This window comes from Alexandromys fortis, unplaced genomic scaffold (genome assembly GCF_014885135.2).
Source record: "Alexandromys fortis isolate MF-2015 unplaced genomic scaffold, M_Fortis_MF-2015_v1.1 scaffold_13, whole genome shotgun sequence".
Classification (NCBI taxonomy): domain Eukaryota; kingdom Metazoa; phylum Chordata; class Mammalia; order Rodentia; family Cricetidae; genus Alexandromys; species Alexandromys fortis.
Window position 1 is genome coordinate 7,269,937 of NW_026067908.1, and position 14,474 is coordinate 7,284,410.

The following is a 14,474-nucleotide window of genomic DNA, read 5'->3' on the forward strand; positions in this document are numbered from 1 at the left end:
GGGGGTCCTTTACACGTGTGGGAAAGGAACAAGTGCCCCAGTAGACATTAACAGACCCGGCTAAAGGTCAGTCTGTTCGGTGCCTAAGCTTCTCATCCCTCTCTTACCCCAAGCCCTCCCCACTCCTCTCCGTATCTCATGCTGCTCTAGGATGATGCTATCTCCTGGCAGGTGCAGAAACAGTAGACAATTCTCTACCTGGAAATTAGGCTCCTTTCATCTTAGCTTTGTAGCCCTGGAAGAGAGAACAATGTCTCCACCACTGGCTCTCACCTCCACTTCCTGAGCTTCACGGTGAGATGATTCTCAAAGCCCTGCCTGAGAGACCTTCACGGGAGACTCCTTCCACCCACCGTGGGCAAATACAGACAAGAACAGCTCCTCCAACCCCACACGCTCACCCTCGGGTCTCCTACGATGGGCTCATATGCACTACACGTGAGCATTTCCGTTTCCTGAATGGGCTCAAGAAGGCCTAGCCTGTCTGCAATTAAGTTCATTAAGATGTGTCTTTTCTTAGTGCTCTGGACTGGAGCATGGTTACCGGACCTAGACTAAGCCACCCGTTCCCATGTCTGCAAAGATGTGCTTCATGAGATTAGTTCAGCTCCTTGCATTACCTACAGCATGTAGTCCATCTGTGTAGACATCAGGCACTCGACGTGTTAGCTGCCGAATTTATCAAATGCCCTCTACTTTCTGGGAATTAAGCACTGTGGCTTTGGGCCACACAAACACTATTGGGCACCAGGAAACACGACCTTGTCAAGTCTCAAACAGGGTTCAGTCTTTCTGATAGTTGGAACAGCAGAAACAAAGAGAGCCATTAGATGTGAAAAGGCCTTGGCTTGAAGATGCCTTATTCCCTACCCAGAAAGGGATGTCAAAGGTCCAGCTTGGGAAGGCTCTGCCCAGATTCAGAGCTGTGGTTGGACCACAAGAAACACCCACTTCCAACCCACAGCCCCACTATGCTGCCTGAAAGAATGAGAAATAACATCTCAACAAGTGAGTAACTAAGACCCGCCCCCCTGCCCCCAAATAGTCAGCTCCCAACCCCGCCCTAGTGACACTGCCCAGAACACTTGCCTTCAATTTCACTCTGATTCTTGGAATTTTATAAACTACCAATTTTGAGAAAAAAGAATGACAACAATAAACACCTATTAAGCTCTTAGTGTTACGCTAAGCCCCAGAACATAAAAGCCAACGTAAGACAAAGATCTTTGCTCAGCAGGAGCTTAGAAGTAACAGCAGCAGGAGAGAGCCAGGGAAGCAGCCACCCATAACACTGTGCTTTAGAAAGATTCAATTACAGTTTATTTATTTTGTGTCGACATGTGTGAACATGTGCATGCTACAGCATACATGTTGAGGCCAATGAACAACACAACTTGCAGGAGTCGGTTCTCTCCTACTCGTGGGTCCTGGGTACCAAGCTCAGCCTGTCGGCTAGGTGGCAGGCGCCTTTATCAGCTGAGGACCTCACCGGCTCCAATCATGCTCTGTTTTAAGGACCATGATAGGAGGAAGCACAGAGAACGACATATTTAACCTGGACTGAAGGGCTGAGAATGGGCCTTAGAAGGTTGGCCCCAAGGACTCAAGAAGAGCTGGTCAGGTGGTGAATGGCAGAAATCACAGCCAGCAAAGACACAGCACGTTCAGGAATTTTGAAGGAAGCTCAGTAGGGCTAGGGCAGAGAGGTTGGTGATGCTGGAGAGAAGAGAGCCCCACCTTTGGTCATAGTGAGATATCTTTCGACTCTAGAAATCACTGTGAAGGGGGAGCATCCCATTGGAAGGATGGGCACTTGAACTGGAGAAGGAGCCAGAGGGCACAGTGTAACTGAAGGTGGCCCTGCAGTGTGGAAGAGAGGCAGTGAGGACATGGAGACGGATTCTGAGATGTCAAAGAGGGGTCTACAGCTCAAAGAGATGGGGGCGGGGCACAGGGGGAAGCAGCCGGTTTTCTTCTAGTTCTGTTTTCAACTCCATAAACCTTGGCACTGGGCACAACAAAATTTCTGAAAATCTCAGTGATTCCGGTAGACCGCTTTCTTCGGCCTTCTAATACTTGCTGCCCTAAGGTATTGTCTTGGGGAAGTGATTCTGACCTCCTGCCGAGTTTGAACGTTTGGCCATTCTGTGATGGGATGCAAGGGTGGAAGATGATCTGCTTTACCCAAACACTCTGGACAATGTCGCTCTTCCTCCAGCAGCAGGACTACACACAAACAAGGTAGCTCTAGAAACCCCACACACTCGAGAAGAGATAGGAAGCTCACAGTGTGAGGCCCCTGCTCAAGGTAATGCTCGCCCCATCCAATGGGAGGGGGGAGCTAGTAAAAAGGGCTAGGGCTTTGCTTTTCAAAGTAGACAGACATTTCTCAAATCCAAGTCTTGCCATTACTTGGGACACAATACGGGACAGTCTCTGATACCCAGAGAGAAACTAGTAAGTGGCAGCCGTCATTACTGGCCTATGTATTCAATGCCTTGTTATATAAACATTATGTATTTTCTCTGTTCCTAACATGGAAGGACAGGAAAAAACTAGAAAAAGAAGAATGGTGGGCACAGAAATGAATGTCTATAATTCCAACACTCAGAAGTTTGATGCGGGAGGGATCCATTTTCTACTATGTATGTAATAAAACAATGATGAGAGAGAGAGAGAGAGAGAGAGAGAGAGAGAGAGAGAGAGAGAGAGAGAGAAACAGACAGAGAGCACGTGTGTAAGCCAGATGCAGACTCATTACCGAGCTGAGTGGATGGGAGTTTTCCACACGGCAGATAGGATCTACTTGCAAAGACCTACAATTTCTAAGGCTGCTTAGACGGGTGAGTCAGCACACTGGCAGAAGGCTGCTTTTTGATGTCTCATCACCAAGCTTCACCTGCTGTGGAGAGGCCAGCCACCCCTAGGGCACACAGCCCCATCCTGCTGGGATGCTGCCCAGCACAAGACCACGGAGACCCGTGAAGATCAGAAACGGGAAGTCAGTCAGCAGCCCGGCTTCTCCCCGCCACGGCAGCGGGTGGCTGAGTCAGCAAGCAGCGCCAAGGCATTGGGCTCAGAGCACATCGTGACAGCGGACCCGCCTGGCAATGTTCAGAAATCCTCGAGGGTTTCCACTCCTGAAACTATGCAAGGAAGCCCCTTGAAGACAGGAATCACACCAACCAACACACACCGAGACTTTCAGGAGCCCCCGTCGAATCTTCATACCAACACGGAACAGATAACAAAACCAAGAGAATTTTAGGATCTCAGAGGCAGATGGAAACAAGAGCTGTCGGTCTGGTCTGGTATTTTCGCCAAGCGTAGTCCTGCAACCACCTGTTTCAGAATCACCTGGGAGCTTCTCAAGAGAGCAGATGCCTGAGCGCATCTAGGCGTGGCCTGGAATATGCACTTTACCAAATGTTGTGGAAAGAGAACAGTGGTGGACAGTGCAGGAGGGGAATAAAGGGGCTCGAACCCTCTGCAGGCCATCGCACTGCCTGGTGCCTCACAGCTTGTATCCCTAACAGCAGCTCCTGCATCTGCACCCTGAAAACCACCACAAACTGTCCCGCCAGAGCTGCCCTTACCTTCCATTTGTTTCTCCTACTGCGTTGTTAATAACCTTCCATTTCGCTGTTACAACACAGGCTTTGATGTGTGTGATCTTTTAAATGCTGCATCATGCTTCTCTTTTCTAGACTGCGAGCTCCTCCGGGGCAAGGATTATGTTGAGTCATCAGAGCCCAGAAGTTGCAGCCCTTGAGAGAGAAGCTGGCCACCTCCCAGGTAAGTACAGACACCACGGCTGCCTCTCCTCTTCTTCAAGTACACTTTGAGAAGTAGGCTTGGCCTGGAGGTTCCCTTCCAGGTTTCTAGTATACCATACAGAAAAATCTCTTGGCTTAAGTGGAGAAAGAAGCTTCTTTGGAGAAGCAAGCCCTGGGAACTGACTCACCCCCATGGCCTGGTACAGTAACGCTGTCTAAGGAAAAATTATCGTTGGCAGCCTAGTCTTTTGACTACAGGGGAGTTACTCAATTGTAGTCATTGCCTTTTAACCTCAATAAAAGGCTTTCAGTGGCTGCTGGCACCGGGAATTTGCCAGTGTCTGTCTGTGTTGAGTGTTACCCTGATGCATCAGAGAGGGAACGTGATGGGGGGGGGGGGGAGAGAATGTGACACAGCAGGATTCTTGCCACTGTGTTTCTCTTGTTGCACCATTGACTGAGACTATGTCACACTCCTGTGTGGTCCAGAACTGAGTGAAGATCTAATCTGATCATCTACTTGCCTTGTATTTATGTACAACTGTTACTTTAAATAAAAAAAAATTACAAACACTAGGGCTGGAGAGATGGCTCAGCAATTAAGAGCACGTGCTGTTTTTCCGAGGACGCAGGTGCAGTGCTCAGTACCCACAATGGCAGCTTACTAATAATGTCCTCCAGTTCCAGGGGATCTGACACCTTCTTCTGGCCTCTAAGGGCACCAGACACCCAAGCAACACATGTACGTACACGCAGGCAAAATACGCATACATAGACATTAAAATTTAAAAATTAAGAAAAAAAATAAAGAGTATTTGCTGTTCATGCAAAGGACCAGAGGTTGGTTCTTGACACCCACACGGTGGGGGTGGAGGTGGGGTGGGGTGGTCACAACTTACTGTAACTTCAGTTCCAGGGGGATCCAACAGCTCAAACACTGGCATCCCATGCCCCATGTGTATCCCCTCTTACCCTGCACATACTCATAGCTAAAAGTAATAAAAATAAATCTAAAAAAAAAAAAAAAACCAAATCTCAAAACTAAACTGCCTTCCCAGAATCCCTATAAGCCTTGAATGGAATAAGAAAGGAGAAAACACTTGGTAGCAGCTGTGATTATGGACCAAGACCATGAAGGAAATTAGTCCTACAAAAGGAATGAAAAAGGTGTGGAGAGCCAGGCCCCTTCTGAAGGAGAACAAGGCTCTGCCTTGCTGAGAAATCTAGGAAGAGTCGTCAGGTTATCATGAAGCCAGAATCTGTAAGGGCCAGCCCAGAAGGCTACTGATGAACAGTGGATGCTGGATCTAACCAGAGCTGGGGCCCAGGAACAAGCCACCACTGGGTGACAGAGACCCGACAAAGGCAGGGGCCAGTCTTCCCTGAATGGTCCCTGATTCAGAAACAAAAGGAAGCAGGAGTGAGGATCACCAGACCCACCATCCCATAATTTTCCCAGGTGTGCAACTCCAGGGTCAGAAGCCACCCTGTGCTGTCTCATTCAGCTTCTTGCCTTAGCCGTACCCGTATTCCCTCTGCATAAGGTTCGCATCCTTCCCTGCCGTGCCATACAGTAAACGCCCAATAGAAAATATTAGACGTGACCTGCCAACAGGCCAACTAGCAAGTGGCAAGACACAGCTCTGGGCTCCTACTTCATGCCTCTCCGCAAAGGGACAAAGACAAGAGATTCTTGATGTACTTTGGAAACTGTCGAGTGCCGTAAAGATACTCTGATCATCTCCCGAAGGCTCCAAATGAGTTATGCTCTGGCTTCCTTTCTCAGCCACATCCACATTCCTGCCTACCTGACAGTGGGGGACTAGGGAGCAAGGTGAACTTTGGGCACCACGGTCAGACTTTCACAGAGTGTGAGGTATTAGCTAAGACGACGTGGGCATTATTTCCTCTGGACCCAGGCAACACTGGACTACATCCAGGGGAACAGGAGAGAATCTCCTACTAGATCTAGCAGGAAGACTTACAAATTCCCGGGGTAGAAAGCATGCTTGGTGCTGCTGTGTGAGCCCCCGAAACAAAACAAGGGACCTGGGATGAATTCTGATGCTATGTGGACTTGGGCGTGTGCTGGGTTCTTTGCAAGGAGCTTCCTCTCACAAGGCTACCAAGGCTGAATGAACTCTTCCTCACACAAGCATTCTTGCCCGGGCTCTTCCCAAGGTCACTGCTCTCGGGCAGAGACAAAGAATGCCCTCTCCCTTCCCAGCTTCCTGGAGGAAGATAGCAGGCACAAAAGAGCAACTGCTGGTGGGGGCCACACCCCCAGGAAGAGAAAACCAGGAAAGACCGCTGTGTGTTTATTAAACTTGGGAGCAGCTGCTTCCTCTACTGAACCCACAGCCGTGGAGGCTTGCCCTCTTCTGACCCCTCTCCCAGTGCCCCCCCTAATTTACCATCTGTTAGAGGGTCAATAAGGAGGTGACCAGATATGCAAGTTGTTACTAGACAGGAAATGAACTGATGTCTGCCCCTCTGTCCCACTGCCTGGTTGAACCCAGGTATTTAAATCTTTGGTAGGGGGAGCTGCAGAGGCATGCAGGTAGAAAGAGCAGGGGGGATCAGTGGAGCAGCCTTTGGCTCTGTTTGTCCATCTGTTCTGTGCACCTGTACGGCTAGCCAAGTGAAATGAAAGATAATACATGTCTGTTTGTCAGGGAATGTCTCCTCTTCTGTGGCCTTCCGCCTTGTTCCTCTGTTCCCATCTGGCGAAGGTGTGCCTTGGTGTGCTGTCCTTTCTGACTGAATTCCAGTATCTGCACCGAGTCCCAGGCACCGTGAAGGCTCAGTCTCATCAGGGTCCACAGTCTTCTCTTTCTGGAAAGCATCCAGTTGGCGAGCAAACTAAACGCACTCTCCATGGGCACATCCTTTTTGTCTAGATAAGTCTGCTTGCTGTGACAAAACTGGCCTTCAAAGACTTGAACTGCCAGACCGTTGCCCAAGGCTCTGAAGGGACTGAACCACGACTAGGCCAACATGCTAAACCACTGGGAGGCTTAAGGGTGATCACCAAATTTAAAGCATGGTCATAGAGGAGATTTCTCCACCTGAAAGAGCAGGCTCAGCTTAGTTACATAGACACTGTTCCACTGAATAAAAGAAGGAGAGCTACGGGCCTCAAAGTTTTAGTTTGTTTGTTTGTTTGGTTTTTCAAGACAGGGTTTCTCTGTGTAACAGTCCTGGCTGTCCTGGAATTCATGTTGTAGACTAGGCTGGCCTCAAGCTCACAGAGACCCACCTGCCTCTGTTTCTCAAGTGATGGAATTAAAGGCCTGTGCCACAACCGTCTGGCTAAGATCTCAAAGTTTAATTCACAGATAAAGAAACTAGTATCAGAGGGGAAATCTTATCTAAGGCCATAGCTCATTCATCAATCATGATTTCTGCAATGCTGATCAAACAACTGATAAATGTCAGCTACCACAACGGGCACCCAGAATAACCACACGATTAAGCCATGGATTCTGCTATTAAAACACAATCTAGTTGAGGAGACAGATATGAGCAGGTAATTGACAGAAGAGGCCAAAGTCATGGCAGAGCAAAGCACTAGGGGCCGGGAGAACACTAAATGAAAGTTGGGCAGTTCTAGCTTCAGGGATTGGGGAAGGTGTGGAGAGCTGAACACTGGTTCCTCAGAGATATCCGGAACCCACTCTCCAGACCTGTAATGATGCTACCTCACATCTGCCTAAGAAGACTGAGCAGATGAGATTAAGGTAAGGCCGTGGAAATGGACACCTGACCCTGAGCTATTGATGTACCAGCATCCCTGAGGACAGGCAGGCCGGGGAAGTGGCCATACATCAAGGAACACAGGTAGCTATAAAAGGCAAGGAAAACTGACTCTCCCTTCGGCCTTCCCATGAAACACAGCCTTTCCACACCTTGATTATAGCTCAGCGAGACTCATTTTTGGTTCCTGTGGTTCTCGGGGGCTTAAGGAAACATCTGTGCTGTTGTAACAGCTGGATTGAGATTGGGCTTACTTGTAACAGCAGCTGTGGAGGGCTCATACAAGAGGTTCTACCAGAGATGAAGCGGAAGTGGACTGTGCTCTGTCAAAAGGAGTGGGCAGCTATCAAGGGTGAGGGCTCAAGAAGTGTGGCTTCCCAGCAGGTGAGGGAGTGGGGGGGATGGCAAGGGAGGTCTTTGAGAGCTGGCTTTTGTGTCAGACTGCGGAAGTGTGTCAGCTCTGGTTTCTCTACATTTTCTCTGTGCACCTTAATCTTTCTGGACTCCTGCGTTCTCATTTTAAATGAAAAACATTTGCCACAAACAGTGAGCTTGCCACAAACATCAGCAAACCCACACCTCTGCCCAGACACCAAGAGGCCTCAGAGGCTGGGCAGGAGAGGTTTTCCGGCAGAGGAGGAAATAGATGCTGAGCATCATGGCACCTTGTGGTTTGTGCAGTGCTGGAACCTTCTGACTCTGGGAGAGGTCTTAGTATGTCAAGAAACTTGGATCCATGGTGGGACACACTTTTATGCTCAGCATTCGGGCGACGGGGGCAGGCAGATCTCCATGAGTTTGAGGCCTGCCTGGTCTACATGGTGAGCTCCAGGCCAACCAGGATTACATAGTGGGATCCTGTCTTAACAACAACAACAAATATCACAGATACACTGCTGTGGAATATTTGTAACACTGTGAAGATGTGTCTATGCCAAGGCCCCTTCTGATTGGTTTAATAAAGAGTTGAATGGCCAATCGTTAGGCAGGACTTCTGGGTAGAGGTGAGAGAACTCTGGGAAGAAGAGAGTTGGAGAGACACCAGCAGACTCAGGGCAAGTTGGGCGTCCATACTAAGGAAAGGCAAAGAGAGCCATGTGCCAGGACTCAGATCTAAAAATATGGGTTAATGAAGTTATAAGAACTGGTTGGAAACAAGCCTAAACTAAAGGCCAAGCTTTCACAATTAATAAGTCTTCGTGTCATTTTTTTGGGTCTAGTGATCCACAAATAGTCCGAGAAGAAAGCTTGCTATGGTCTATCCTGTCTATAAGTGAGAAGAACACTTGTTTTCCCCAGGATTCCCTAATCTTAAGGGACACTTCCGCCGCATGGTGTAAGCAGAGCGGAGGTCAGAGACTGCGGCCTACAACACTAGGGCTGACTTGTACATGGGAGCTGATGGAGCTTAGACCCTACAAAGGCAAACAAATGTTCTCCGTACGCTAGCGGGCCTCAGGCTAGATAGATACCCAGGGGGCCAGCACCTCTGACTCAGTGCAGCAGTGGGGGAGTTTTGTGTCTGTCTTTCCTTGTAATCCAAACCAGGGCCACACTCTCACCCGGCTCTCTGTGGGAAAGGACACGCTGGCTACTTTTTTCCCTGCTGAGTTTTCCCAAACTCTTCCACTGAGCAACCAGCCACATCTTCCAGAGACTTCTCTGCCCTGGCCTGTCAGATGATTTAAACAAATCAAATCTCTCGGTGCTGTGCTTCCAAGCCAGTGGGACCAGGAGGTCCTGGCTACGTGCCAGGTGGAGTTAGGAATCGAAAGAAAAATGATCAACGAGGCCTAGTCCCTGCCACACCAGGCAGACAGGTAAAAGGGCAAAAGGCGCAGAAGATGTGTCACGTCTTCTCAAACTATCTAGGTGAAAAGAAACTTCCAGACTCAGAAGGCTAACCGGATCAGCCCAAGGCTTGGGAAGGTGCCTACCACACACTTAGATGACCCTCTTTAGGCAGCTGTCTCCGCGATTTCTGACCAGGGTAGCTCTGGCTGGCCCAGTGTCTGGCGCCCCTCCCCCACTGCTGAGCACAGAGGGCATGGCTTTGAGTCATTCTTGGAGCAGCTCTTTGGCCTTGAGTGACCTAAGTCACTTGGCCAAGTTTGAGTTGCCCCATTACTGCAGTGGCCACATGGGCCTCAAGGAAGTCACAGGGTAAAGTATTCAGAGAGGTGCCAACCAACAGGAGGTGGTTTTACAAACCCCGGGTGCAAAGGCTCAGCCCACGTTACAGTCATTCAGAGCCAAACAGGATAAAAGTCAAACTCCCAGGTTTCCTTCTGGAAAACAAGCTCTCCTTCTCCCGAGTTTTGTCTAATTGTTTATGGTCTGCACTCCGGAGTTGCAGTATAGAGGAGAGGAAGGTTAGGAATGATCCGTACACCTTTTAATTTTTTTTTAAATTGGGGGTAAGGGAGCCTCCAATTAGGACAGCAGGCCCAGGCAGAAAGAAGCAGCTCAGCAGGCTCCCTGGCCTGCCCTCCCGCTGAGAGCAAAGCTCAGGAGGGAGCAGGCAGCAAAGAGTTACCCATCCCCCACTGTCATCACATATTAAAGGGCCAGGCACCAGGAGGGGACAAGCTAGAGGGTGACAGCTGCTCCGGGTAACAATTGGCTCCCCTAATTTGCTTTCTCTTCTGGAGAGAAAGACAAACACACACACACACACACACACACACACACACACACACACACGCAGTCATGCAGAGAGACAGAGAGAGCACGCACACTAAGGACAGCCATCAAGACACTCACTAGTCTCCTAGCCGGGCCTCCGACACCTAAGCTGGCAGGTGGGTCATCATGTCTATTGTGTCTACTTTGAGCACCCTAACACTGGCACCGTGGGCTGACCTCACTGTGCGTGGCCTTTGCTGGTCTGCTGAGACCCCATCCACGTGCCTATTGCAGTCCTACTGGACTAGGATCCTATGGGACCAGGGTGAGCACGTCTAAGAAGGGCCCCAGAAACCTTAATACCAAAGTTTGTGCACACTCAGCATCTGGGATGCAGGAAAGAAGCAGGAGGGGCAGGGAGATGGAGGCTCAGAGAGGTGGAAAACCAATTCCCACCTTCACTGAGAATCAGGATGAAACACAGGGAAAAAAAAGAAATCCATCTGTATTAGTGGATGACGTTCTGATGATATGCAAGGTCCTTGGCCAAGGGAGGGTTTCTCCTTCAGCAAACCTCTGGTTCCCTAGTCAACACAGACCAAGGACCCCGGAGATCATTCATAGTAAGGTGGAGGGATTTCCCAAGAAGCCGAGAAGAGCCACGGACTAACTAGCGTCCACCAAAGCTGTGTATGAATAGGCTGTGTCAGGAGACTGCCATTCTGTCCGTTCCTCACGTGTGTGTGCTAGGGCAACTTCAGTTTACTGTGGTTGGATACTGGGTCGGCTGGACAATATCTAAGCTGTCTTCTAATCGCAGCATTCTCCAAGTCCAAACTTGGTGCTCACGGAGAAGAGGATTCACAGACCCTATCAATCGAGTCTCACCTACCGATGGGGTGCTGGAGCCAGCCGCTCTTGGGACACTAGGAAGGGAACAGGAATGAAGTCTCCACAGTTTTAATCACTGAGCTGGAAACATTTAACAAGCACCCGTTTGGGGCTTCTGTTTGCATGCGAAGGACAAAGGGCTACTTACTATGCAGCAGGCCACCAGAGCTCCTTGGGCAAATCCTGCCAGGACGTCGCTGGGATGGTGTTTGTGGTCAGATACACGTGACAATCCCGTGTAGAAGGCCATCATGAGCAAAGTGAACTGCAGGAGGGGCCGCAGCAGGCGGGCCCCTCGCCAGGTGAAGCGGGCCTGAAGGTAGAGCTGAGGGAAAGAGATAAAAGAGATGCTCAATGACGTCTCATTCATAGGCACCAGAACACCAACCAGACCAGCATGCCCTACGTTTATGCTAAATGGAGCCAGCTAGACTTGGTGTGATACGCTACTGATAGAGTATTTAATTTTGACATGATGCCAGTCACTGATCTTTATATTTATAGCTTGAAAAATGCTGAGTTTATTTAGAGGGATCAGCTAAAGAGACCTGAGTAAGATAGTACAAATGAATGGTTTTTTTCGTACTGCTACGCACACAGCATTTAATAAACGTGACTTTCTTCTGATCCTCTGGATCTACACGACTTAGAGAACAGTAACCAAGGCCTGCAAAGGCTTTGTTGCAGGACTGATAACGATTTACTAACAACACATCTGGGAGTTTTCTTGGGGATTACAGCTGCATAGTCTCTAGGGAGACCAGCAATCCCCTGCCACAGCGATGGAACACCCATGAAGCTTTGAGTGAGTTGCTTTGACAGGCCCAGCAAGGGGATGTTTCTGCTTTGAAAGAAAGCAGCTCCATCCAAGAGAAGTTTCCAAGTCACCAGTAGGAACCTGGATTCTGAATCAGCAAATGAGGAAACATAAACCAGCCAGACAATGCCAGAGAACTTCCAAGGGGACGTTGACAGATACTGTGCTGGGTGGGGTGGAAGAGTAACCTGAAGAAAAGTGTAAGAAAGTGACAAGAAAAGAGGAAGAAAAAAAACCCACCCCAAATACTACCTCTGGCCCAAGGAAAGTTGAAATGACGTCAACTGGGTATTGTCCCCTCCGGAGTTATCTTGCTAGAGTTTCCGCTTTAACCTCTGGGCACAACCTACTTCCCAGGTTCCTGTGGGAACTTGGGAAATGAGGGGGAAGAAGCAAGAGGAACAAGGGGGAACTTCCGACTACAAATCAAAAGCAGGGGAGAGGCCAAGAGAAGGGAAGAGCAGAGGGAGGGGCTGCTAGCCACATGACAGACCTGAGGCAGGGGCAAAGAAGGCCAGACCTCCCTTCCAGAGACAATGGGGCACTTTCCTTTTGGTGGCCAGGAAGGAGCATGCCAAGGGCCAGGAGGCCAGGCCTAGGGGACAGAGGGAGAATGGAAGATCCCAGAGGCACTTGGGCTGTGCAGGAGCCTTGTCTAGGACAGAATTCTCACTTACTGGGAAAATGAAAAGCCACCCATAGGAAACAGGTGGCCCTACCATCACCATGACACAGTGACTCTGTTAGAAAATCTAAACGCACTGAGTGGAAAACTAATAAGAGGGATACTGCTGTTGGCTGCTAAGCAAATTTAAGGAAAATCAATGGGTTTCTCATATATCAGCAATAATCAGTTAAAACCTAGAAGCAGCAGCAAAATCACCATCCCAAAGGCGAAGACAATGAATACAAATTAATGCATCCCAAACTTCCTTTGTGAAGTAAGGGATATAAGGCCACTTTCAATAGAGATCTAGAATCTTTATTTATAAGAACAATGAATGTATACATTTAATTAGAACACGATGCACGTTCTAGAACACCTGGAGAATAAAACTGGAAAGTTATCAAGGAAAACACCACGCAGGACGGAACCATACACTGGTAGACGCTAAGGACAAAGAGCTGAGACGTTAACTCCACTCCGTATACAGTGATGGGTTCAGTAAGTGTACTAATGTGTCTCAGAGACACCACGAAAGGTGGAAGGCAGCTAGTGTCATTACCAAGTGCAAAGGATGATGAACTTGAACCATCGAGATGGAAGACTATTTTGATGGAAGGCAAGGGAGAATTGGGAGGCTGCTGAGTGCGGTACTTCCAATAGTCCAGCCTGGCTGGAGAAGAAAGTGGCTGAGGTATAGGGAGAAATAAGGTTGCAGAGGGCCTTGGGCACCAAGCCAAGAAATCTGCCCTTTGTTGGGCACACCAATTTCTCTCAAACTATATTCCACAAAATACTAAGGGTCGGACAAGACAGACTGGTGAATGTTCTATACTAAGTCTGTAATTCTGTCACAATGCTTATAACATTATTAAAGGTGTTGAATCCTTCAGGAGAAAAGACCCATTAGTTGGAATTACTTATTTTAGAGAATATCTACCTACTGGGGGGGGGGAGGCATTGGAAATTTGAAAATTGGCTCTAAGCAAGGTACCAAGGGTGAAAATCTAGATGCTTTGGAAGGAGTATAGGCAACAATGGGTTACCATAGGCAGGGTAAATAATGACAGTAATTCTAAGGCATCAGGTCATTGACCTCTCCCTCCTTCATTGTGCAAAACTCTGAAGAATCATGAACCAAAAGATCTTGCCTTTAGCCTCGCATGGTGCCTATACTCCAAACAGGAAGCACAGGTGAGCAGGTAGCGAATTTGAGACCTGCTTGAATTACATAGTATCTCACTATGGGAGCAGGGATGGAAATCATGTTGGCCTCACTATGAGCCAAAACAAGTTGACATTCTAAGTGCCCACTCAGGCTTGCCTTCCTCCAGCTACTCTTGGCAGTGGACAAACAGACGGACGGATGGACAACAGAAAGAGCACAGGTTTTAATCAGAACGCCCTCGTGCCTCAGCTTCCTTTTAGGTGAAAGAGAGTAATAACCGATGTCTCAGAGGCTGTGGTATGGATTGGTGGGCCGCAGTGATAGAGGACGTAGCACAGCACACACAACCCGATTAGTACCAGATTTTAATCTTTAATCGCTTTTCTTTAAGCACCTCTAAGGGTTTTCTGTTTCCTTCACTGAAAAGCCATAGGTCTCAGAGAGCACTCACGCAGAATCCCACCCTTCCCTTGCTCGCTGCCTGCAGACTTAGGTCACAGGTCTTGGAAGCCAGGGTGGAGTAGAGGAAGGGCGGACTCCCCACCGGACAAGGCTACATCTCCCCTGCCACTGACTCAGAGGCTTCAGGCTGGGGCTCCAGAAGAGAAAAAATCTCCTACAGGAGCGGAACTGGGGAGGAGACAGGCATCAGAATAGCTCCAGGAAGAGAGGAAGGGAGTGCTCGTGAATGAGAACAGAGTACGGGCCATGGGAAAAGAATTCCTCACACGTACTGGGAGTGACAGCCAGCAGAGGCGACTTGTGCCTCCCTATCGA

At 49.0% G+C, this 14,474-nt stretch overlaps 1 protein-coding gene and 1 long non-coding RNA gene across 2 annotated transcripts in view; one reads left to right on the forward strand and one right to left on the reverse strand.

Annotated features, from left to right (window-relative positions):
• LOC126498032 (uncharacterized) overlaps positions 1 to 14,474 on the forward strand; it is a 505,230-nt gene that overhangs the window by 386,028 nt on the left and 104,728 nt on the right. The gene's annotated exons all lie outside the window — the stretch shown is intronic.
• Plpp3 (phospholipid phosphatase 3) overlaps positions 1 to 14,474 on the reverse strand; it is a 77,011-nt gene that overhangs the window by 2,735 nt on the left and 59,802 nt on the right. The window contains exon 5 of the mRNA XM_050136362.1: positions 11,197 to 11,373. Coding sequence (XP_049992319.1) covers positions 11,197 to 11,373 — 177 coding nt within the window. The remainder of the gene's footprint in view (positions 1 to 11,196; positions 11,374 to 14,474) is intronic.